General features: G+C 45.5%; 1 protein-coding gene across 1 annotated transcript in view; it reads right to left on the bottom strand.

The window, feature by feature from the left end:
* The window catches only part of Sh3tc2 (SH3 domain and tetratricopeptide repeats 2), a 58,399-nt gene that overhangs the window by 5,302 nt on the left and 26,760 nt on the right, over nt 1-26,337 (bottom strand). Inside the window, exons 9-14 of the mRNA XM_036205058.1 lie at nt 22,000-22,133; nt 18,788-18,829; nt 16,966-18,663; nt 16,693-16,873; nt 2,571-2,721; nt 1,811-1,933 (exon numbers count right to left, since the gene is read on the bottom strand). Of these exons, the coding sequence (XP_036060951.1) occupies nt 1,811-1,933; nt 2,571-2,721; nt 16,693-16,873; nt 16,966-18,663; nt 18,788-18,829; nt 22,000-22,133 (2,329 nt within the window). The remainder of the gene's footprint in view (nt 1-1,810; nt 1,934-2,570; nt 2,722-16,692; nt 16,874-16,965; nt 18,664-18,787; nt 18,830-21,999; nt 22,134-26,337) is intronic.

The following is a 26,337-nucleotide window of genomic DNA, read 5'->3' as shown; positions in this document are numbered from 1 at the left end:
TCTTTTTTCTTTCTCTTTCAGATGTTGGGAAAGCTTTTCCTGGTGCTCTGATCTTTCTCGATCTTTCTCTATACCGCGCACCCTCCTCCACCATGTGGCTGCTTACAACCAGCAAGGCTTTCCCTCCTCTCTTCTCTCTCCTCCTGGTCTTGCCAAGATTTATAGCTTGACTGCCTTGTTTTTCTGTTAAACTTTAAGAAAATTGTCTTTGGGCTTCTTTCTAGGTCCATTTCTAAATTCTTTTGTTAGCACAGCTAATAACTCAAAAGAGGGAACTCCAGTTTCCCCAGTAACTATGGCACCCAGTGTGGGGCTCTCCAAAGTCCTCAGTAATTTCCATAATTCTAAAAGTTTAGGCATGTCACTTCGTGTTTTTAAGCCTTAGTTTTCTTTTTCAATTAATTTATTTTTATTTTATGTGTATGAGTGTGTGCCTGCATGTATGTATGTGCACAGCTGTGCCTGAGGAGGCCAGAAGAGGGTATTGGATCCCCTGGAATTGGAGCTATAGGCAGTTATGAGCCCCCATGTGGGTGCTGGGAACCAAACACAGGTCTGCTGCAAGAGTAGCAAGAGCTCTTAACACTGAGCCATTTGCCCAGTCCCAAACCTCAATTTTATTGTCCACAAAATGCATATGAAAATAAACATCTTGATGGTCAGTAATGTGTTTTTTGCTCTCCCACCTACACTCAGTGCCCAGCACATTTTTTGTATCTGATCATGGGCGATGAAAAGCAGCAACTGAGCAAAGAGTGCACACCCACACAAGCAAAGTTTTAAACCAAATATTTCCCAAACTTTGATCAGGTGACAAGCAACAATTCATATATCTGCTACATCTGGACACTTACTTAATTAGTATTGTTTACTCTCTTATTTTTTTGCCTCATCATTTGCAAAAAATAACTGTGAAATCATGATTTGGTGAGCTGATGTTATGCATCTTAATTTTTAAATACACTTTAATACATGCTTATTAAAAGCACAGTAGCATGTTTTTAGTGTCTGTGATGTATGAATGAGATGTCTCCCATAAGTCTCACGCATTTGAATACTTGGTTCCCAGTTGACAGCTGTTTGGGGGATTGGGAGGTATGGCCTTACTGGAGGAAGTATGTCTGTCCCTGGGGGTGGACTTTGGGATTTCCAAAAATGCTTACCATCTCGAGTTTGCTGTCTCTAGTAGTTTGAGATGTGAGCTCTCAGGTGTCACCGCTGCTGTGCCTGCCTGTGGTCACACTTCTCTATTGTGATGTTACTCATCCCTTTGGAACCACAAGCCCAAAATAAACCCTCCCTTCTGTAAGTTGCCTTGGTCATTGCTTTATTACAGCGACAGAAAAGGTAGCCAATTGCATCCCTTAGGTCATCTTCCTTAATGCTACATTAGTAAGAGAAGACTGATAATCTATATATGCTACCACTGTAAAGTGCTGTACACAACAGACCTAATTACTATGGTATATTGGGGCAGCAAGTCTCATACCTCAAGCCAAAGAGTAATGGAGTGGATGAGATCCTTTGCTAGGTTAAAGATAGGATGAAGTGGGCTGGAGATGGCTCAGAGGTTAAGAGCACCGACTGCTCTTCCAGGGGTCCTGAGTTCAATTCTCAGCAACCACATGGTGGCTTACAACCATCTGTAATGAGATCTGGCACCCTCTTCTGTATACATAATAAATAAATAAATTTAAAAAAAAAAAAAAAGATAGGATGAAGCTACAAATGCTGGACAAGGAAGATGGTCCAATGGAGCTGCCCACATTTGTGCCAGGGTCTGGTTCAGCACAGGAAGTCCATGGCTTACCCGATAATACTCCATAGCACGATGTCTGTGGCGGGTACCATTGAAGAACACATCACCTGCTTCTTCGTAAAGCTTGAGAGCAAGGGAGGGCTCCTCTGACCTCAAGGCTGTCTGGATGGCCGCCTAGAGGGACAGAAATGGCTATCAAAGGCAGAGAAAAGGATATCCAGAGCTCTGTGAGACAAGCAGGGGGAGGATCCAGGGTACCTAGTCAGAATTCTAGAAACCCGAGTCATCGTGTAGACTTGGCCTTCACCCATGAGGCTGGAAAGAAGACTCTGCTGCTCTGTCTGGAAGTCTACCATGTAGGAGGAGAACATTCTTCTGGTGGGGCTTGGGGAGATCTTAGTAGTGCATAGATAAACAGTCTGTGTTTCCATATTTAAATATTTATTTTATTATGCTTCAGGAAAACCATTAAAAGCGAGTCAAGCCAGTGATTTGAGACATTATGTAAAGTTAAGTGTTTTTAAAAGGTTGATTTGAAGTTGAGTCCAAGAAAAATAAATTAATAATGGTTCAGAGGGTACATGGATTTAGCAACAGCACCCACTTAATGTATAAGTGACTGAAATTGGAAATGTGGGCTCCACTCCAGCAAATCAAAACAGCAAGACTTGGAACAAACTCCCAACTCTTCCAAGCTTTCGTCACTAGTTATTAGCAACAAATGCTCTGTGTTTACTGCCCCTCCCCCAGCTCCCACAAGCTCTCATGTCTGTCTTTCAGTCAACTTAGACGAGAGCACACCAGGACCCACCTGCAAGTACAGCTCCACCAGCTCATCCTCCTGCATGAGGTAGTGCAGACGCCCAGCCCCTAGCCAGGCCTCAGCCGCCTTGTCTCTCTCCCCTAGGTCAACAAATATACGCAGACTCTCCTTGATGCAGGTGAGGGATCTTCTGAGGGACCTGAGGACAGATGTGGACCTATGAGCTGCGGAGGATCCAAGGGCTCTGAGGTCACTCAGCCCAGGAGGACCTGGGCTTCTAGAAGAGAACGAGTTTGCTGCAGACCACAGAGAGAGCAGGGCCTGATTTGAAGCTCATCTCTGCTGTGTGACCTTGAGACAAGGTAGTACCCACACATGCCTTAATTTCCCCATCTGTAAAAGGGGAACATAATTGTCCTGCCTTAGAAGATTATTGTGAGGACTGAGAAACACCATACATCCAGAATGTTCAAACTAGTACCTAGTAAGTGAGCAGTTGATGAGTATTTAAATATCATGACTACCATTACTAACCCACAACCTTCAGACTACACTGCTGTATGTTTTTCATAAGTGCTTTAGAAGACACCAAATGTACTTTTATGAAATTAATGTTTGAATATCCATAGTGCTAATATGTAGTGGGTAACTTGAAATCATGAAGATTTTGATGTTTCATTAAGAAGAGAAATAAAATGGACTAAATTTTTTGAAGTTGGTACTTAATCCTGCTTGAATTATTTGGAAATTCTTTAACTAGTTTGTATTCCTTAGTTATTTGGGGGGAAATGTGTCATGTAGAATATGCAATTTCTCCATGACAGCAATTAATGCAGAAATGTGATGTGGATGACAGGGTGGTGCAGACCCAGAGTTAGAGCGCATCAGGGGATGCTGAGCACCCTCTATGCTACAGATGTCCCCTCCAGCAGCAAGGAGTCATTTGGGGGCTTTTCAAAACAAATACACACCGCCAAGCTGTGCAATTCACCAGGGTAGGTTAAAATGTCACACTAGCTGGAGCCCTGGACAATCTCAGACAATCTGGTATTATGACCCAGGCACTAGCATTTTGTCACGGCTCACATGATTCAACTGCGCAGCTTGGGTTAGATTTGCTGTTCTAGCCCGGTCTTTCTACACTCTAGAGCAGCACTTCTCAACTTCTCGATCACAACCCCTTTGGCAAACCTCTATCCCCCAAAATATTTACATTCTGAATCATAACAGTAGCAAAATTACAGTTATGAAATAGCCAACGAAGGTAATCATTATGGTTGGGGGGGTCACCATAGCATGAGGAACTGTATTAAAGAGTCACAGCATTAGGAAGGTTGAGAACCACTGCTCTAGAGATGGGAAATGACTGCATATGGCTGTGCAGCAGACCAGAACCCCACCCACAGTCCCCTCTCCCACCACCAAGGCCTCTACCGCATCAGTATCACCTGAAAGCTTTAGAAAACCTCAGCTGCCCAGAGCCCCCTGGAACTAACTAAATGGAGACATGACAGTCACAATCCATAAATCTGAGCTCCTAAAACACATTCTGTTTGTGATCACATGCATCCAAGTCCAGAACATACATCTTCTAGAAATCCAGCCACATCTGTGAGCACATACACAGGAAGTACACCTCAAACACAGCTAAAATCTGTGGTACTTTTGATTCGGCTTGTCTCACGAAGGTTAGTGTATTGGAGGCTTGATCACCACTGTAGCAAAACTGAAAGGTAGTAAAGCCTGTAAGACATAGGGCTTAATCCAAAGTAATTGGGTCATGGGTTACCGGGGCCATTGCTCACAGAGGGGGTGACAAGGCTCTCCTGGGACTTCGGTTAGTTCTCATGAGAGTAAATTGTCCTGGAGAAACTTCAGCACAGCTCTGGTTTCTTATCTCACCAAACATTCTTGCCATTGTGATGCCATTAGCCAAGAGGCCTTTGCCAGGCCTGGAGTGATGATGGCTCCGGGCCCTATTGCCTAGCCCGAGGTGTTTTGTAATAGCAATGGAAAATGGATTAATATGCTGGCTCATCGTGGACAACTCAGCTGTCAGGCCCTTTTTCCAGTGAGGGATGCAAAGACTGCCTTGACTGATGATGAGCTCTGATCCGTGTTGGCAGGGAAGCAGCTTTGGGCCTTCTGAGAAGAGTGTCCAGGTATTTGGTCCGTGAAAGAGCTAGGAAAGAACTCTGGTTGTCCCTACTGCCCTGCCCTTGACATAAGATGATTGACATCCGGGGTGAACATTAGACTCTCTCAGGTATTAGAGATCCGAAGCTTGGACAATGCTGAAAGCTGAGAAGCTGTGTTGGCCCCCCTGACCTCCCTGATTAGGTAGGATAACCACAGCCTTTGAAAAGCTGGGGAAGCCCCAACCTTCTCTCCCCACGTTTAACTCTGAACAGGGTTAAAGCACCCCAGGCCAGGCTCTGCGGCTCTCCTCACTCTGACTGGAGCGGATGGTGAAGACAGAACTCATAAATCTCATCTTGATCTTATTTCCGCTTGTGTTTTATTACCACTTACTGTCCTGGAATGTCCTTGCACTAAAGTTTCTGTCTCCAGATCCGCAGGGAACAAGATTTAGATTCTTAGAGGCTAACACTTGACTGTTGCAGGGGAAAATAGAGATAAGTATTTCTCTCCAACAAACTCCCCAGGGTGGGGGTGGGAGGTAAAACATGGAGATTCGTGAGCGCAAGGACATCCAGACCCCACTTGAGTGGAGGATTTTCACCAGGATACACATTGGACTTTTGAAAAGTACTCAACAGTTTAAATTGAGAGGCGTGTCCAGCTGCCTTGGGCTTTTATCAGTCCTTGCCACCCTCCAAACCCCAGTATGATAAATCCAGCAGCTGTGCTGTGTCACACACGGGCTTGACCTGGAATGACCCAGCACCCAGGTTCCTCTTACCACCACCTGAAGATGCTAGAGCTGGCTTGGCCTCTGAATCAAAAGAAAAAAACAACCTTGTGGATTACCATCAATTCACTCATGTGACTCCTCTGCCTGTCCAGTCTTGATCATTATTTTAACCATTTTTCCTGTCTCCAAGTTCACACTCTGGGTCTCAGGACTTGTTTCTTCCTCCCTGTCCAAATAAGTAAACTGTGGCAAAGTGACCCCAGCAATCTGCATTCCCCGCCAGCATTGTCCTGCCAACCCTGACTGGGTGAACCTGCCTGACCTTCAACAGAGTCTAGCCTCCAGGGGTCTAGTCTGTCCTTTTCCTACAGAAAGAGCTGTACTTTCAGAGAGCTGGCCCTCTGCCAGGTGGAGGGATGTGCATTTTCAACACCCATCCTCTCGAGGAGAACTTTAAATTAGCAAGGTGCTTAGCTGATATTACAAATAAACAATGGCTTAAAAAAAAATTCCCAATCTCCCTGTTCATTTCTAAAGCTTTCTTTCAAACTCTCTGTTACTTATTGGTGGTGGCAGCAGCAATATACTGCTAGCTGGAATTTACTGGGCATTTAAGCATGCCCTGGGCAACTTTGCACACATAATCTCAATTAATCATCACAATAGTTCCCAAGAGAGCAGTACTACTACTACATCCATTTCACAAAAGGGAAAAGTAAAGGTTAGTAAAAGAGATGGTTCCATGTTAAGACACTTGCCACCAAACCTGAACATCTGAGTTCTGTCGCTGGGACCCACAAGGTAGAAGGAGAAACCTGACTCTACAAGTGTCCTCTGACTTCCATATGGGCACCATCACACACAGGCTGTGGTCATCTCTCTCTCTCTTTCTCCTCTCTCTCTGTCTCTGTCTCTCTCTCTTTCTCCTCTCTCTCACTTTCTCTCTCTCATACACACTACACACACACACACACACACACACACACACACACACACACAAAAATAAATAAACATAATTAAAAATGGAGAAATAAGGCTCAGAAAGTGTACCTGGGGTCAGGTAATAAACCATGCTTAACCAGAATCAAACACTAAGAGTCTAACCACACATTCAAGCAATCCTTGCTGAACTTCTGGCTTAGCTATCAGTTGTGGGAAAGCTTTGATTACTTTTTTGTTGTTGTTGCCACTTTTAAAAACACTGAAATTGTTAAGGACATAAATGATTGCAAACCTTGAACAAGATTTCCTCATCTGCAGAAGTGGGTGCTAATGTACCACAGCCTTGGGATCAAGTGTGGGCATGGTAAATGCAAGTGTTTCTTCACTTAGGATTGCAGAACAGTTAAGGATGAGTCATATTGGTTATACTGGAAACCAAATGTTGTGTTCTGTTGTTTGTTAGATCCACATAAGCAAGTGGAATAGAATAAGAATAAAAGCTAGGAGAAACAGATCCTAAGCTGGCATCCTAGTCACGTGCAGAGACTAATGGGTCTCTGCAAGAGCCCGCTGCACACAAAGCATTCCCTCTTTCTAGTTAGTATTATGTGGATGCTCTTACCAGTGTCTCCCATTGCACTGGTGACTGTTCATTTTCTGTTCCCTTTACTATTCTGTGAGCACAATAAGTTTGGGGGCTGTAATTCCTGTATCTGATTTCTTGCTCATTGTCTGGGCCACAGAAATGGACGAACAAATACTTGTTGAGTGGATCTAATAAAGCTACAAGGTCCTCCTGCAGCCTATCTGGTTCAACTCTGGCGAAGGGATTGGTCCGTGTACAGGTTCAAATGAGAATGTCCTCCTCCTCCTCCACACGTGTGGACTCATATGTTTGAACACTTGGTCCTGGCTTAGTAAAATGCATTGGCAAGATTAAGAGATGTGGCCTTGCTAGAGGAGACATTGCCTTGTTAGAGGAGGTATGACTCAGGGGTGGGCTTTGAGGCTTCAAAAGCTTCCTATCATCCCCAGGGAATTCTGTGCACACCACACACACACACACACACACACACACACACACACACACACACATACACACACCAGCTATTGTAGTTCTGAGATGTGTGCTCTCAGCTGTTCCTGCCACCAAGACTTCACTCTGCTGTCATGGGCTGACACACTGAGGCCCTATTAAATGCTTCCTTCTATAAGCTGCCTTGGCCATGGCATTTATCATGGCGACAGAGAAGTAACTAGCAGTCTGTATGCATCAGATCAAGACGGAGATCAAGATCCACAAAGATTTCTCCCGCCCAGAGATTGAAACACGTCATCCAGCTCCAGTCTGGGAAGCAGAAGGACCCTGCTCTGTAGGTACTGGAGAGTGAGCCAAACTTCTCATCACCTATAACCCCTCCCACTTTAAACACCAGAGATAATCATTACACTGAGCAATTATAACCACCAAAAAGGGCAGAAGAAGAGGGAAACCACCTTAAATAGGGAAATCAGGGATTTGAGATAAGCCCAGTGAAACCAAGTGGCATGCTGGGTCTGGACTGCAGCAGGCAGGGACAGAGCCAATGAACTCTAAGCCATGCTCATCCCCAGAATCCCATGAGGTTACACTGCAGAACTATCTGCCAGGCCTCCTTATCTGGGGTGAGAACTATTAGTAGAGAAAACAGAACACATACAAAGTACATGAGTCCATGCACTACAGACTAGGGGTGGTAAACTCTGACCTGTGTGCAAGCACACCCTCCCTGTCTGCTTTTGTGAGTCGCTTCCTTGGAATGCAGCCACATTCATTTGTTTATGTACTGCCCAGAGCTGTTTTTGCACCACAGCTGCAAAGTGGAGGGGCGATGACAGAGAACATATGGCCCACAAAGCCTGAAAAATTTACTATCTGACTATTTTTTTAAGCTTGCTAATGGAGAATGTGGTAGCTTGTGCCCATAATCCTAGCACTTACGCGGTGGAATCGGGAGACTAAAGGTTCAAGGTCACCCTGCTCTAGGAGATTCTGGCTCAAAAAATAAAAGACAAACAAGTTGGCCAATACTACTGTAGACTCCATTGGCACCCACCCCTGCTGGGGGCCTCAGGCAAGACACTGGGCAGCTTTAGCTTTGAACTTCCACAGACCGTTCCTGCCACAAGCCTTGGAACAGACACACTGCTCAGCAAACAGCACATGTTCAACAAAAGCTTTCTGCTAGCCCAGTATTTTCTTTATGGATGCTTGCTGTAAGTCCAGAGGCCTGCTAAGATGCGATACCCCACACCCCCCCCCCCCAACCCCCCACCCCTACCCCACCTCACCACCCCCACCCCAACCCCCCCATGCCCCTGCTCGCACAACCCCACCTGACTCTGCACCCTTTGTTAGCCAGGGGCTTGTACCTTCTCTGCCTAAGTCCCAGTGCTCACTGATGTCTGTCTACCTGTTATTTACATGGCCTTACAGATTTCTGGCCACTATCCCATCTACCTGAAATGCCATTCGCTACCATTCTCCTCCTTTCAAACATCATGCATAGCCCTCGGAACTCTCCTCAAAAGTTTTACCCAGATGACTTCTGTCACACGGAACCTCCCATCCCTACCCCTAGATGACTTCTGTCACGGAGATCCGCCCCTCTCCTGCACCCCATCCCTCCCTAGAAGCCTTCTCTCCTCTAAACCTGCCTTTGCTTGTTTTACCTTGAATTTGGTGAAAACGGAAATCCTCTGAGAGGAGCTGAAAAAGTCCATGACGATAGTTCTCAACCTATGCATCAAGACCTTTTTAGGGGTTGAACGACCCTTTCTCGGGGGTCGCCTAAGACCACCCTGCTTATCAGATATTTACATTACAATTTGTAACAGTAGCAAAAATTACAGTTATGAAGTAGCAAGGAAACTAATTTTGTGGTTAGGGGGTCACCACAGCATGAGGAACTGTATTAAAGGGTCACAGCATCAGTTGAGAACCACTGGCCCATGACATCAAGACCCACTTAAATAAACTCTTCCTGGGAATCAATGCCAGGAAAACTTTCTCTGATAGACACATTTGTTCATGTGCTTTTGTTTGACAGTCAGATCCAGAGAAGGCTTTTCCCCTTTTCACTTCAGCTACCAGGAAGTTTCCTGAGAAATTAAAGTGACCACGCCCAGGGGTGTAGAGACACCTGTTAATCTGTCTGTGTTCTTTGGTTCTTGTTTTTTCTCTTTTAAACGCTCTCTGTAGGATTGGGTGATCTATACATGCTAAATAAGCACCTCATTCCCGCATGATCTCCGATGAAATGGCTATTTTACAAAGGGACAAGTTCCATCTGGAGGAACTTCCTGTGACACCTGATGTTTTTCTGAATCTCACTGGTTGTTTCTGGGGAAGCGAAGTTGTTGGCTAGTGAACATTTCCTCCAAAGAGTTCAAATAAAACACTTAAAAGCTGGAACTACTGAATATTAAAATTAAAAGACCTTGGAGCTGGAGAGATGGCTCGGTGGCTAAGACCACTGGCTGCTCTTCCAGAGGGCCAGTGTTCAGTTCCCAGCACCCACATGGCAGCTCACAACCACCTGTAACTCCAGTTCCAGAGGATCCCAGACCTTCCACAGGCACGAGGCACATAAATCATGTTCAGAGATACATACAGGCAAAATACTCATACACATAAAATAAAAACAAATAAAATTTTAGAGACTGAAAGAACTGTAATCTGGGTCAGCTTCTGAAACGATGGAGCAAGGATCTGGGAAAAACCAGGCCTCAAGAAAGACAATGAAAATACAGGTCAAGAACTTTCAAAATAAACCTTTCCTTGGAAAGTTTGTTCAAATCTCAGCTTAATTTTATTGAGATGGGATGCTTTCTCGCCTAGCCTCGATCCTTCCTGCTCACCCCAGACCTGTGGCAACCATCAAACCATCCTCAAAGTCAGTTACTGAGAAACTGGACAGATCAGAACAGATCAAGAAGAATTTGTATTCTCCAAAATTTCATCCCAGAAAACTGTCAATTTGACCCGGGGATGTCCTCTGAAAGCCTATCTATCCTAGAGAGCTTATTTTTATTGGACATTACTCAGAGTTCACTCGTTTAAAAAAAAAACAACCACCCAGAAGGATAATTAAGCATTGCCACTGCCTGATATAAAGAAAACATTAGGGACAAATCGGAATCTAGGGCTGAGCCGGTAGCTCAGTGGTAGAAGATTCGCTTGGCATTTGTGAGGCCCTGGGTTCAATCCGTGGCATCACAAAAAGGAACTACATACAAGGAACTGGCAAGCACACGTCGAAACAAAAGCGGAGGAATGTCGTGTCCCCGCCGGCTTTGCAAAGCCCCAGCCTCTGTAGGAATGAAGGCCATGCGCATGTGCAAGGCTGCGCATGCTCAGAAATTCCTGAGCATGGTCCAGGTTAATACCGTAACCACAGTCCTCGGGAGGCCGCTGAGAAAGTAAATGCAAGGGAGGAAATAAAGCGGTGAGCTGTAAAATACTTACTTACCACGAAAGAAAGCAGTAACAGAGGGATGAAAGTTGAAAAGGATATGAGACAAACAAAATACAAGCAGCAAAATGATAAAATGTCGTCTAAAGCCTACCCTTGAGTGATTGCTTAACCATGACTGGGTTCAACACTTCAAAGATAGACACTGGCAGAACAGATATTTAAATGAATGAAGTGTAGACTCAAAGACACATTAGAAACCAAAAGTATGTAAAAATACACACCCCGCAACAGTTACAGAGGGAGGCATTGATAAAAGCAACAAAATTATCACTAGAAACAATGTCAGTCATTTTGTCATGATAAGACAGCCAACAGAACGGGAGACACCCTTATTACAAGTGTGTGTGTGACAGAGCCCAAAATGACATGTAGACCAACCTAACAGAACTGAAGAGGAACTAGACAACTCAGCAAAAAAAATGACCAGATATATTAATAACCCATGTTCAATAACAGATAAGACAGCTAGACACGGGATAAGATCATTCTATAGAGAAGGCTGTGAACAATGGTTCACCAGTCAATTGGCTGACTCTGATGAAATGGACAAATTCCTAGAAAGACGAAGAAAAACAGCTGGTCAAAATAAAGAGAAAATTGAAACACACCTTGCCAACTACCTGAGCAAAATATTTAAGGGAGGAGAAATCTATTCCAGCTCCCACTTTCAAAAGTCATGGTGCAGTGTGATGGGGAGAAAGTGGTTCACATCACAGGATACAGGAAGCAGAAGACAGGGAGCCTGCACTGGTCGGCTCTCCTCCCACCCCCTGTATTTCACCTGGGCCACCAGCTGATGGGATGGCGCCATCTGCATTCGTGGTGGGTGTTTATTGCTTAGTTATATCTCTCTGGAATCCCCTCCCCAGTCCACCCAGAGGTATGCTTTCCTAATCACCTATAAAGTGCTAATTGAACTTGATCATCATAAAGAGCAGCCAAGTTCATTGCTTGAGACAGTCAAGACAGCAAGATTGGGAGAAAATGTCTGCAACACACACGTCTGATGAGAGACTCGGGTCCAGAATACATGAGATCTTACAATCAACAATAAAAAGGTAAAGGGACCAATTTTAAAACAGACAAGTGACTTGGGAAAATGTTTCCCCAAAAAGAGTATATACTGCCCATGAAACAATGTTCAACATCTTTAACCACTATGGCAATGCAGATTCGAACCATAATGGAAAAAATAAGATTCCATCCCACCCCACTAGGATGGCAAAAATGAAGCACATCTAGTAGCAAATATAGTGAGGGTATGGGGGCAATGAGGTCATCGCACATTAGTCATAGGGATATCAAATGATACAACCTCTTTGGAAAATGAGTCTGTAGTTATGAACTCTTTACAATTCTCTAATCCCACTCCTAGGTACATACTCAAGAGAACTACAACCCCATGTTCACTTGTTCATGAACATCCGTTCCACACCATAGCCACAAAATGGGAACAAGCTAGATATCCATCAACTCAGGAATGATATAAACAAATATGGTATAGCCATAGAACATTGTTCTGCAATAAAAATAATGAATGGTCGGCCAGCAAAATGGCTCAGCAGATAAAGGCTCTTGTTACCAAGCCTGACATAAACGAGCATTGGAAACATCATATTAATTGAAAGAACCAGTTACAAAACTGATCCCAAGCTAGTGTCAACAGGGATACGCAGCAGGTCTGTGATTTCTGGTGCAGGATGAGAATTGGGGAGTGGGAAGTCCTGCTGCTGATGATTTCAGGGTTTGGAGGAGGAGGTCCTGAAGATGATTGACAGTTTGGTAGCAATGAAACTTAGCACAGCTACATGAAAAAGCAAAAACTAGAGTGTATGTTGAGCTGTAAATTAAATTATAAAGGCTCAGTTGTATTTCATGTGATTAAATGTCAATGATGCTGTTATCAAGAGTTCCTGCATGATAATATCTGCTTGAATACCTGTAAGAGCAACACAGACTCTCACACAGTGGAGGCTGCATTGGATAATTTGTTTGGATTTTTTTCCTAACTATGGGACTCCCCGGCACTTACCATAAGTATCTGGCCCATCAGAAAGGCTCCCATGGTGTAATATGCTAACTCTGAGACAGACTCCCATCACTGAGATGGGGAAGTGGACCCGGGGTCCCACCACTAACCAAGAAGCTATCTGCAAATGATACCCACTGGTAAGAAGACAATCACTTTTCTCCAACAGAGTCACAGTGGGTATATTAACTTCAGGGCAGGCCCTATGCCCAGCAGTAGTTGGTCAGCACAAAGCAAACTCATTGTTTTGTTTTGTTTTTGTCAGTGGTAGGGGGGTTTATTATTATTGTTGTTGTTATTATTATTATTATTATTATTATTATTATTGGTTTTTTGGACTCTGTTTCATTTTGCTTTGTTTTGGCATTTTTTTTTTGAATCATTGGTCTTTTACTTGTTTGTTTTGATTTTCATTTTCACTGGGGATTTTTTTCCCATTAGTTTTTGTTTGTTTGTTTCTTGAGGATTTTTATATATTTTTCATTTTAAGGCAGAGAAAAAAAAGAACATAAAATTGGGTAGTAGGGAGGTGGACAGAATCTGGGAGGAAAAACATAATCAAAACATACAGTATGAAAATTTTTTTTCAATAAAACAGACAGATCTTAGCCTCAAAAATGCTCGCTCGTCATTTCATAGTGATACTTTTTCTTAAAAATGCAATCAAAAAGTATACTGCATTGTATAATAGACCCTTCACTATAATCTTACATATATAATTAGGGTGTATTTGTATTATATTTAATATACCTAGAATTTAATATTGAGAATGGGATATATAATCTTTCATATGCATGAACTATTTATTGATATTTTAAAAACTGTAAATAGCTACTTCTGGAAAACTTTGGGCATAGTAACTTGCAAAGATATCCTTGTTTTTCAGTGCATAATCTTCAATGCTGGTTTGATTTTTTTTTTTTTTTTTTACTGTAAGTAATTACTTAATTTTAGGGAGAAAAATCTACCATTGTATCCTAACATATATTCAATACTTGGTTCCTTGTTTGTGAATACTCCTTAAGGAGGGATCCATGCTGCTCTACACCTAATACTGCACAGGACAGGATCAAAAAGAACATGTGGAATGGGATCCTGAATATCCATTGATGACACTGACCATTAATCTTGTACTAAACATTAGAAAGCTTGCTTCCATATTACAAACCCCTTTCTTCCTTGCCCACGCTCTGAGCAATCCAGCCAGTGCCTCCCTTTGGCAACAAATCCCCAACTCTCTTTCAACCCTAAGATTGCAGGGAAGCATACAACATATCAACTGAGTTGATAGCAACTCAGTTATCACTCAGCTTCCCACACAAGCACAAAGCAATTGCCTACTTCTATGCTTGATACGTCTGCCTACAAGAACTCTGACCATACTTTGAGTGTTCCAAACCCCCCAAAAGACCTTAGGTCTCTGACTCCCATGTCCCTGTATCTAAAAGACACACAGCTTTTAGAATCTGCCTCAAAAAAAAAAAAAAAAAAAAAATGAAGCCTCTTTAGAGGAAGTAGGGATCTGGTAATCCTTGATATAGTGAGCTGGTCTCAGACTCAACTAGAAGGTTCCTGATTCAAACTGGTTCTATGAACATAGCAACCAAGACAGTAGCTTCTAGGGACATGTTATTATGTCACAGCAGGACTTGGATTCTAGACTCCTAATTCCAGCCATTTTTTTTCCAGTAGCTGCTGTCTTCTTGTGGTCCCAACACCGTATCTTTTCTGTAATTCCTGAATCATCTAAGAACAGTGATTCTCCTCTCTCTCTCTCTCTCTCTCTCTCTCTCTCTCTCTCTCTCTCTTCTCTCTCTCTCTCTGTCTTTCTCTTCTCTTTCTGTCTCTCTGTCTCTGTCTCTTTCTCTCTCACAATTTCTCTTCCTACACGCCTTTAAGACCTCAGTATTCTTGACAACTGACCCAGAGCTGAGTGCACAGGATGGCCAGTGGGAGCTGGGAACAGGAGTAATCTGAAACTGAAAATACACAGTCACATTTGGCATCCTTCCTTTAGTCATTTAAACCCTGACTTTCCTAAAGCCCTGTTCCCAGATGTCTACAACTATTCCATCTCAAAATTTCACGGAAAGCCATCTTTTGTCCAGAAGCATCCAGACTCCTAGGGTATGCAGGAATAGATGCAGGACAGGCTGTACAGGCCTTCCTTGGACACCACCCATGCTGCCTAGGTCAAAATTCTCCCCCTGGCACCAAAGGTAAAGGCACTAGGGAGCTCAGAAGACATCTGATTTTGTAAGAGAAAGGGGAACAGAAACAAAATACAGTGAGCAGGGAGAAATACAAAGAGAAAGAGAGTTCAGTGTGCTTAACCACTGTCTGATTGCCTACATACCCACAGTTACCACAGTGCCCTTGCTGGCTGGTTTTATGTCCATTGACACAGTTAACAAAATGCCTCTACAAAACCAGTCTGTAGGCAAGCCTGTAGGGCATTTCTGATTTAGTGATTGATCAAGGAGGGCCCAGCCTGTTATGGGTGATGTCACCCCTGGGCTGGTGGTCCTGAGTTCTATTAGTAAGCAGGCTGAGCAAGCCAAAGGAATCAAGCCAGTAAGCAGTACTCCTCCATGGCCTCTGCATCAGCTCCTGCCTCCAGGGTGCTCTGTTTGACTTCCTGTCCTGACTTCCTTCAGTGACAGCCTACAATGTGGAAATGTAAGCCAAGTAAGCCCTCCCCTCCCTAACTTGCTTTTGGTCATGGTGCTTCATCTCAGCAATAGAGACCCTAACTACGGCAGTGCCTAAAATGCAGAAGCTAGCCTTGAACTTGTTTCCCCTGGAATGCCTCTCTGCTCATCCCTAGGCAATACCTCCACTGTATTTAGAAGCCATTCAGAATTACGAATGTAGCATTACAACACAAATCTGCTACAAAGTGAAATGAAAGCTTTTAAGACCTCTGGGGGAGGGGCGGGGGCATTAAATGTATCAAGGCCTGTTAGAGACAGGGCTGCAGGTTGCCCACAAGTAAAGGAGAATCCTGGCAGCCCTGGACCCGTGAAAAAAAAGAACTGGAGCAAGCAGGTGGCAAGGTGTGTGGGTGGGGAGACTGAGTATCAGTGGTCTAAAGGACGCTTGGATTTATAGTGAACATACTTTTGCAAAACCGAAGGTTGTTCAGAAAGCACTAAGAAGTCAGCCACAAAATACAGTGCTAATATACAGTTTTCCCACACAACATGGTACCAAGTCCACCCTTCTGCTACCGCGTGGTCATTCTGAGGCTCGGTGAAAGCAGATGTGACTGCCTGGGTCCCAGTTCCATTTTAAAGGTGAGGTCCCAATCCAGCATTTTGTTTTTGGTTTTGTTTGTTTGTTTGTTTTTTACCATAAAATTTTACACCCTGCTTCATGACACTTATTTACTTTGTGTCCTTTCTGGATCACAGTTGTCTTCAAGTAGCGAAGCCCCCTGAAGGGAATGTAGTCCGCAGTCTAACTGCCCCACTTTGAATCATGCACTCTCAGCCAGTCACGGGACACCTTGTTTTGGAAATACACAAGTAAGACTGACATAGTAATCATTGCAAACCCCGTCTGTATTCAGGGACTTTGACTCATTCATTTCTCACAGTGGTACTGTAAGAAAAACGCCACTACCATCCTCTTCGGACTGAAGAGGAAACCGAGGTATAACGTGTCCAAGGCCACAGAACTCCCAGCTGATAGATACTGCTGCATGCAAGATCCACAGTTTTCCTTCACAATATCCGTGTACCACAAGCATTTGGACTTGGCATCTTGAGAGAAAGAATGCCATTTCCCCCTAAGGCAGGGACTCACCTGGATGTGTTTAGGTTCCGATAAAGCTGCCCGAGGGACTCCAGTAATTGTCCCTCCATCTCCCGGTCCCTGAGTTGCTGAGCCAGGGCCAGCCAGTGTTCATGATATGTAATGCATGCATCAGGGTTTGGGGACACCGAGCTGTAGAAATGGCAGAGGGATTTGGTGACCTGAAGCTGACCTGAACATAAAGCAGGGACATGAATGAGACACAGGCAAAGCATGTACCAATACTTTTTTTCCAATGCTCCCAGCAATATGGGACATACTCACTGTTCAAGTGTTGATGCCTTAAGCCAAACAGCAATGCCATTTCATAACAAAGGCGGCTGTGGACCAGCTGGTGCCCAGACACCAGAGCTTGGCCCAACCAGAGTAACACTTGTATCAATTCCATGTCTGTCTCCTTGTTGGCTTGGAGTTCAGAATACAAGCGGACAGCCTGCCGAAGATAACCTCTGGCTGACTGCTGCATGCAGGACTTGAGGCTCAAGTGACCAAGATTGGCCATAGATACAGCCTGGTTACGCACATTCCCCATCTCACGAGCTCTGATCAAAGCTCGCAGATAGCTCTTGGCTGCCCTTCTTGTCCGGCCTTCATCTTGAAATGCAAGTCCCAGGAGGTTATGGACCACTCCCCTCTGGGTTGTACACTCTGTCTCCCTCAAGGAACACAGTAGCGGTTCAAGGATCTCCAGAGCTTTCTTGGCCTGCCTGGCTAAGAGATAAGCCCAGGCTAGACAGAGAGAGGATTCAAAGGCTTCTTGCTCCCCCAGTAGCTTTCCTAAGGCCTGAGCCTGGCTCAGGTAGTAGACAGAACCATCGGGAGACCTGTGCTGGAGGTACATTTTGGACAGGATGAGACACAAGGTCCTCTGAGTGCTCAGGTCAGTCTGCTCTTCACAGGCAGCCAAGGCCTGCCTGAGGGTTGGGCAGGCCAGGGCAGAAACTTCACCCCAGCTTGAGGAAGGAACACCAAGGATCTTAGTGGCATTCTGGAGGACCAAATAGGCCTGCCAAATGGAAATGGACATCCCCCGGGCGCTCTGGGGACCACGTTTCTGAACAGAGGCCACTGCAAGATGTGGAAGATATTTCTTGTCATACAGAAAACTCAACATGGTGGCTGTAGCCTCCGAGGCAGGAGGGTATCCAGAAAGGAGCTGCAGACGCTCAGCAAATGGCAGAACTTCCTCATGCCGCCCAAGGCTCAGGAGCAATCGGACAGCCAGGAAACAGGACCTGGCCTCCAGGGGACCACTCCCCATCACAATCCCTTGGCGTAGTACATAGGCCACCACATCCAGCTCATTCTTGGCAATGAATTCACGGTCAGGCAGGCAGGCTAGCAGAGTACCTGCCTTTTCAAGCAAGGTGCAGCCTTTATGTCTCAGCCTCTGCCTCAAATAGATGGCTGCCAAATTGATATACAGAGCAGACACTAGGCAAAGGTCCTCAAATGCCCCATCAAGGACTTGGATGGCCTCCTCAAAGTACACCCTGGCCTGGGAAAGTTTGGTCTTCCTGATGCTTAGCCGGCCCAGGAGGAAGCAGAGCCGGGCATGCGCCCACGTCATGTGGCTCATCTTGGCCCACTTTCTTGAGGTCTCTAGATAGGCTACTAGCTCATCCTCCTCAGAGAAGCTGTAAAAGGAAGAAGTAAGGAAAGAGAAGGAGAAATCGTAGAGGCTCTTAAAGTGGTCAGTGTAGCCTTCATGATCCAGAAAAGCCAAGATGGGGGCAAAGTGCTCCCTCTCATCCTCTTCTAGACTAGTGTTCAGGTCCATGAACAGTTCCGGGTCACCGAGGTCATCAGGCTCTGGAAGGTGATAGCTGTCTGAGGAGGCTGACAGCAGTTCTTCCTCGAAGCTGGAGTCCATAGAACTGCTGGAACGTCTGGAGCCCAGGGTCTGCCGCTCCTCCCAGGTCCCACCAGACCTGGCTTCCCTGAAGCCCTCAGGCAGAGATGCTGTAAGGACAGGCAGAGTTGAGCATCCCTGAGTGTCTGCAACTAGGGCAGTTCAGCTCCTGGCAAGAGAATAGATGAGCTGACCTGAGGACAAGAGGTCAGGCTCAGCACGATCACTACTCACCGCTCAGATCATTCTGAAGACTCCGGATGGATTCGAACTCACCTAGGTAGAGATGAAGGACAGGCCTAGTATTAGGTCAGAACACGTCACCATGCCGATGACCCCAGAAGAGCTTTTGAATTGAAGCAAGGATAGGAATGGGCAGTCTTTAGTGCCTCAACATCAGCTTCAGGGTTTCTATCATCCTGTTCAACACATACACTTGACAGCAGGGGCAGGTCAGAGAAGAAAATGTGGAAACAAGAGGTGTGAGCATGGAGGTGTGTCAAAAACATCTTGAGATGTGCAAGGCCCAGATCTCTCAGTTGCTTCATGGCAAAGCTGGAGAGAACTATAATCACAGGACACTTCTAACATGCTGTGCTGCAGGGTCTCACTCCTGCTTCCTTCCTGCTCTCCCTCCCTTCCTGCTTCCTTCCTGCTCTCCCTCCCTCCCTTCCTGCTTCCTTCCTGCTCTCCCTCCCCTTCCTGCTTCCTTCCTGCTCTCCCTCCCTTCCTGTTCCCTTCCTGCTCCCTTCCTGCTCTCCCTCCCCTTCCTGCTTCCTTCCTGCTCTCCCTCCCTTCCTGCTCCCTTCCTGCTCCCTTCCTGCTTCCTTCCTGCTCTCCCTCCCCTTCCTGCTTCCTTCCTGCTCTCCCTCCCCTTCCTGCTTCCTTCCTGCTCTCCCTCCCTTCCTGCTCCCTTCCTGCTCTCCCTCCCTTCCTGCTCCTGTACTCCATCCACTCATTCTCCACCCATTTGACAGACAGGAGTTCTGTGTGCAGTAAAAAGTACCAAGACTGGGGGCCATAAATGCTCACATTTAAAGGAACAAAAATGCATCAGAGGCCCCCAGTTTTGTTCCCACCAGTAACTTGATGGAATACGCTACATGGTTTCCGATATTTGGAACTAGACGCAGGTGTAGGTAGAGAATCAAGTATATCTCAAGCCAGGGAGGACAGTGGAAACTAACTACAGATTGAAGACTCACACCAAAACACAAGGAGTCGGCCCAAGGCCCAGGACTGCTGTGATCACACAGGTGAAGTATTCAAAGGGGAAAGAGAACAAGGTGGGGGAAGGGGTGTGTTAATATGAGTGTCAATATTTCCAGAAAGAAACAAAATCAAACAAAAGCAGAGAGAGCTGAGAGAATCATAAAGGCCGGGTGACTTATACCACAACTACCCAGTGTCACACAAGTGGGAAAAACTAGGTAAGAACCAAGAAGATTCCTGGAGCCCGGGCAAGGAAAACATAGTCTTGACTCGGGAGCCCCCCACTAATGGACCTGTGGAGGCCAAAGCCACATAACCCTCAAAACAGCCACTGCTAGAGGGAAGAATCCACTCTTCCCTGGGAAAGCAGCAGTAGTGGGGTCCCCACACCTTGAATCAGTGAACTCTGGACCAGTAGCCCCTCATCAAGCCCCATCTCTGCCTGCTCTCCTGTGGGGAGAACTTCCAGGATTGCCACTGCAGACACCCCAAGGTGCAGCTTAGAAATGGTGAAAAGCCCACAGCAGAAGCTGGAAGAGCTGAGGAGTTTGGCTCACAAAGCTGTTTGCGTACTCTGGCCTCTCCGGTGCTGAAAGACACATGCCCATTTCATGTGGCCGTTTCTCTTGGGACCAGATCACTGAAAGCATGTGTCTTATTCATCACAAGATGGGAGCAGACTCAGAGAATCACTCCTTTCCCAAGGCATCAGCCCCCAAACAGCTGGCATTTACTAGTAATGCAGTCCCCTACTGGTTTCCTTGAGGCCGGGTCAACACAACCATAAGGCATAACCCACAGCCATCAAAGTTAACTCCTGGTCTTTAAACAAGAGGTGACATGCTTCCTGGGACCTGTTTTGGGGTCTCCTAGTCAATGAGCCAACAGGAAACAGATATCTTTGATCCAAGTCTAATACTAACCACTGTCCCCTCCCCGCTCCCAGAGCACACTCATCCTTGATGTTCAGAGCTCTGCTCCCCCCACCAGGAAGTGCTCAGAGCTTCAGCTCCCAGGCTGAGCCCAGCAGATCTGCTACAGTGAGAAAGCTTTGCTGTAGTGGGTAGCCATTCCAGCTTTGATCTGGAAGTTCCAACCCCCATTGAGGCTTTGGGAACTGTCACACCTACAAGGCGAGGCCGAGAGAGGACCCTGAAGACCCGAGATCTGGATGGGCTGGCTCTCTTGGTTCCTGAACCCTGGACACTGGAGGTAGACCGAGCAGAGTTCTCCAGAGAACATGGCCAGCCTGCGCTACACCTTTCCCAGACCCTGTAAACTATCCCTTCACCTGTAAGTTACCCCACAAAATAAACCTCCCTTTTAACTACGTGAAGTGGTATTAATAATTTAACCAATACTTTGCTAGGGCTGAGTGCCAATATATGGGCTTTGTATTCCTCACAAAGGCTCCCTATACACGGAGAAAGTTTCCAAGTCCCTCTCTTCCTGGGAACTGGCCTGAGAGTCTCTTGTGGAGAATCTCTGGCTAGTCCCATGAAATGACAACCATCTAATTCAGCCACATAGACACAGACATACCACTGTCACTGAAAGATGGGAGAAGAAAGAACCCTCCCTCAGCCTTATTAGTGAGAGTAACTCTACTCCTTCACACAAAGCAGGGGGTCTTTCCCGTCATAAGAAAATTGTTAGCATTCATTCATTCACTCAGTCAACATTGCCAAAAACTATGCTAAGCAAGGTAGATCGACTCCTGAGACTGATTCATTCATCCAACAGCTCAGGGTCATCTTACATCTTGGGCAGTGTGATGAAATGGGCTGCCCTGGCTAGCTGTTATCCTGGCTCATGTACTAATATTCTTGGGCCTCAGTTTCCTAATCTGTAAAACAAGGGGAGAAATTATCTCTGAGATCTCTTTCCAGTTATTTGTATGACTTGTGCATTGGTACCTAGTCAGCCCTGTGACCTTTAGCCATGACTCAGGAAGTTCTTCCTTTTCTTGGGATGAAAGGCCAGCATAGCTGACCACCCATGCATGACAAAGGCAAGTTGGTTTTATCATGTGTCACAGTTGCTAGATAACACTATGTATGCAATCCAGAAAGATCTGAATCTGCAGGGACTACTGATCAAACATGAACCAGGCCATCAAGTGAATAATGATTGCAGCCCCAAATTCCTGGACAGTGTTAAAAGGTAGAGAGAGTCTCCTTCTGGCTATGGGCTCTTTTCTGGCCTTTCTCCGGGGTCTGAGGAGCAAAACTCACTGAGCCGGTAGACAGAAGCGATGTCAGTGCAAGCGAGCGCGTGTAAGAAGCCGGAACACTCAGCCTTCCTGTCACCTCCCGGAGCCCAGAGAGAACATCTTTCCTCGTCACTGAAAAAGGCAGCGTTCTTGCTCCTGGATGGGGCAGAAGACAGACACAGGTTAGCGCTGGACTTCAGACTCCCCAGCTTCCTCCCTCCATACAAGGACGTAGTAAAGCTTAGAAAAGCGGGCTTGTCCATGGTGGACTTCAATTCCTCACTGCTGCAATCTGTGCAAGAGAAGAAAGGGAAGTTGTATGGTGGTAAGTGGGTCAAGGGGAGGTGGAAACACCCTTCTATTAAAATTCCATCTCCCAGCCCGGTGGTGGTGGTGGCGGTGGCAGCGGCGGCAGCGGCACACCCCTTTAAGCCCAGTACTCAGGAGGCAGAGACAGGCAGATCTCTGTGAGTTCGAGGCCAGCCTGGACTACAGAGTGAGATCCAGGACAGGTACCAAAACTACACAGAGAAACCTTGTCTCGAAAAAAAATAAAATAAAATAATTCCATCTCCCCAGGGAAAAAAAGTCCTGTCCTTCAAACCCCTGTGGCATCAGTTTGTAACGGGAGCGACAGGAATTGGTGCCTCTATAGTCAGGATTTATATATATATATATTAAATTCCTTTCTCCTTAGCTTACTTTCAGGAAGTCAGGGGCAAATGGTTCCTGTGTAGAAGAACAGGAAAGAAAGCTCCCCTGTGATTAGAAGCAACCCTACACGGTTGGTTGTTACAATCTGATTCCCCGACACAGAACAGCACTATGTGACACTAAGAAAGGGAAGGAATTACTGAGGGACAGAAAGTGAGTAGAGGGAGCATCGGGGGGGGGGGGGTGGGGGAGGGGCTGAAACAAATCATCAACGGAAGAGTCTTTGAGCACAGCGCAGCCTGTGTGCAACCTACCTGTGAGGTTGCTTGTTAGAGGTTATTTTGAAAACTGCAGATGCCCGACAAAGCACATCCAGTCTTTAGCTGCAAGCTGGTGTGTGAGCTTACCCCTGTAAGCCCAGCGCTCCTTGGGAGACTGAGACAGAGGAATGCTTTGAATTTGAGGTCACACTGGACTACCCAGTGAGTTCTAGACCAGCCAGCCTGGGCTAGAGAGTGACTGAGGCAGGAGAATGGGCAGAGAGAGAGAGAGCCTTGGGCAAAAGCAGCAAAGCTAATATAAGAGGAAAAAGAAAAAAAAACTGGAAACAAGGAAAGCCAGACACCCTCGGTCCCATACCTCACACCCCACACCCTCAGCCAAGGCCAGCTAGAACTGGCTGGAACCACTCTTGCAGGTGCAGAGGCACACTCCAGAGGGTCTGAAGGTGACCAACCTGTGGTTCGTTATAAACTTCATGTTAACAGACAGTCCACCCTGTTCAAATGACTCCCCCAAATATATACTTTCCCCCTGCTCTGGCCGTCTTCCCATCTTGAAAGCATATCTTCCTCCTTCTGCTACCATCCACTGTACATGCCTGCTCAGTTCCTTGTTCTAAACCTAAAAATCTCAGCAAGATGCCCCCTGGACCCCAATGTCCACAGATATCGTTGTATGCAAACAGAACACAAAGCACAGCAAATACATACATCAGGTTCAGTACCAAATAATTTAAAACCTTCAAAACCCAAAACTTCATAGCAGCTAATATGTTTGAAGGGTGCTACCACATTGTTATTTAATCTCCACAGGTGCTCTTTAGGCAGGGACTATTCTTATGCCCACTTACAGATTAAAAAAAAACAAAAAACAGCTTACAGATTAAAAAGAGTTGGTAATTGGGAAGTAAGAGAGACTCTCTAGTCAGGGCAGGGATCTAGAGGGGCTGTGATGGGTTGGTGTGATGGTCCCTTGCTGTCTGTCCCCATAGCCCAGGAAAGAGCAGCAGCTCAAGGTTACTCCTCTCCTCCCTGGCAGACATGCAGTAGAGTCACGTGCTGATACCTGGTCCACAGTTCTTCTCCCACAGGTGTGAACCCCACCCCTGGCCTGGTCTCCAGAGTCCTCCTAGGCTCCTCTATTTGCAGCTTCAAAATAGCAGACAATTAAAACCTTGAGTTGGGATACGAATGTATAGAAGGGGTCTAGAGAGATGGCTCAGCGGTCAAGAGTGCATATTGCTCTTACACAGGATCTGAGTTCAGTTCCCAACACTCGCATTGGGGGACTCACAACCACCTATAACTCCAGTTTCAGGGGATCCAACACTCTCTTGCAGCCCGCCTGAGTATCTGCATGCACATGGTACACATATGTTCATGCAGGCTCACACATGTATGCATAAATAAAAAGCAAAGGCTGGGAATGGTGGCACACACCTTTAATCCCAGCACTCAGGAGGTAGAGGCAGATGACTCTCTGTGAGTCCAAAGCCAACATGGTCCACAAAGTGAGTTCCAGGACAGCCAAGGCTGTTACCCAGAGAAACCCTGTCTCAAAAAACCACCAAAAAGCTGGGTGGCACATGCCTTTAGTCTCAGGCCTCGGGAGGCAGAGGCAGGCAGATCTTTGTGAGTTCAAGGCCAGCCTGGTCTACAGAGCGAGATCCAGGAAAGGTGTAAAGCTATACAGAGAAACCTTGTCTCGAAAAACCAAAAAAAAAAAAAACAAAAAACAAAAAAACAAAAAAAAAAAAAAAAAAAAAAAAAAACAAAACAAAAAACGCCAAAAGAAACAAAAAAAAAAGAAAATGTTTGGGGGGCTGGAGAGATAGCTGACTGGTTAAGAGCACTGGCTCTTCTTCCTGAGGACCCAGGTTCAATTCCAAGCACACACATGGCAGCTCACAACTGTCTGTAACTCCAGTTCCAGGGGATCTGACACCTTCACATAGACATACATGCAGGCAAAACACCAATGAATGTAAAATAATAAATAAATCATTAAAAAATAAAAATAAATAAAATTTAAAATATATATGTTTATATATGTGTGTTTCTATATTGTATATGTTTATATGTATGTATGTATATATGTGTGTATATACATGTGTGTGTATTATATGCACACACATATATAAACCCAAGTTTTTTAGAAGCTTTATACATTACAACATGTTCTGAATTTGCCTGATCATTTACTATTCATAACAACCCTCTTTGCTAATTGTTTTTAATCCGTGTTTGCTGGTGAATATGATTCAGGAGCGTGTTGAGAATTGTACAGTTGGAGGGTGGTAAAGGCAAGACTGAAAGTCATGTCTTGTCTACTAGCATCTGTGCCCATTGCCTCCGAGCTGATCTGTCAACACCCTGACTTCCAGGAGTTTAAAGAGAATCCAAGAAACAGGGTAAGCTACGCACAAACACAATGCTAGTGAACACAGCAAAGCACCCAATAACACTGTGTGCTCCAAGGCTACTGTACCCTATACACACTCAAACCTGGAAGACACATGAAAAAGAAAAATGCCTTAACAACCCCCTAAAGTTTAAAAGAGGAAGGGGAATCTCAGGGATGCAGGACAAAAGGATGAGGGGTGAGAGCAGATGCCACAGAGAGTCTAGTAGTTTAGCTGGGTTGTAATCACTCACCAGGGACAGGAAACTTGACTTTGAGCCTGTGTGTAAGAGGGAGTTGGACATGAGCTCTTTCATAAAGCCCTCCGTCTAGAAAGGGAGCAGTTTCCATACAGAGGGCTGCAACATGTCTTATTGCTTGCCAGTCTGGCCACACCTTTCACCTCTGTGAGTCCTGGGAAACATCAGGCCCCAGTGCCTCCACCGTTGGAGTGAGCAGGATCCCAGCGTACACGGTGCCACGCAGGTACCACAGAGAATGCAACATTACAGGACCTGGACCGTGAGCTCCTCGGATTTCAGGAGACACCAACGCAAAGATGCCTCTTGGCAAAGAGGTTTTCTTTGCTGCAGGATTCATGCAAGGTCCATCTTTTAAACTGCTGAAAACAGTTCACACAATGAGCACATGCAAACCAACAAATGTAAATTATGAAGGAAAACCAAGCAGAATCCCAAAGAAGTCAATGAATCCTGTAAAATTAGAAGCAGCAGTCACCTGAAGACCTACTGACAGTAAGCCTGGTTAAAACAAGAGACAAGAAATGAATAGGGGCTACCATGAAAGGCTGGATGGTTTTCAGAGCCAACAATCCTCTGAGGCAAATGCAGTTCTACAAATGGAAAGCAGAGTCACACACATCAAGAATAATAAAGATGAGTTACGCGGCAAGTTCAGTGGTAGCAGAAAAGAAAGTTAGAAAAACTGAAGAATCCCCCAAAATGTGCCCTCCAGTGACAAAAGGCAACTGGTGATTTAAAAAAAAAAAAAAAAAAAAAACCTG

Source organism: Onychomys torridus, chromosome 13 (assembly GCF_903995425.1).
Source record: "Onychomys torridus chromosome 13, mOncTor1.1, whole genome shotgun sequence".
Classification (NCBI taxonomy): Eukaryota; Metazoa; Chordata; class Mammalia; order Rodentia; family Cricetidae; genus Onychomys; species Onychomys torridus.
The sequence above is the reverse complement of the archived record's forward strand: the minus strand, read 5'-3'. Positions and strand labels throughout refer to the sequence as shown.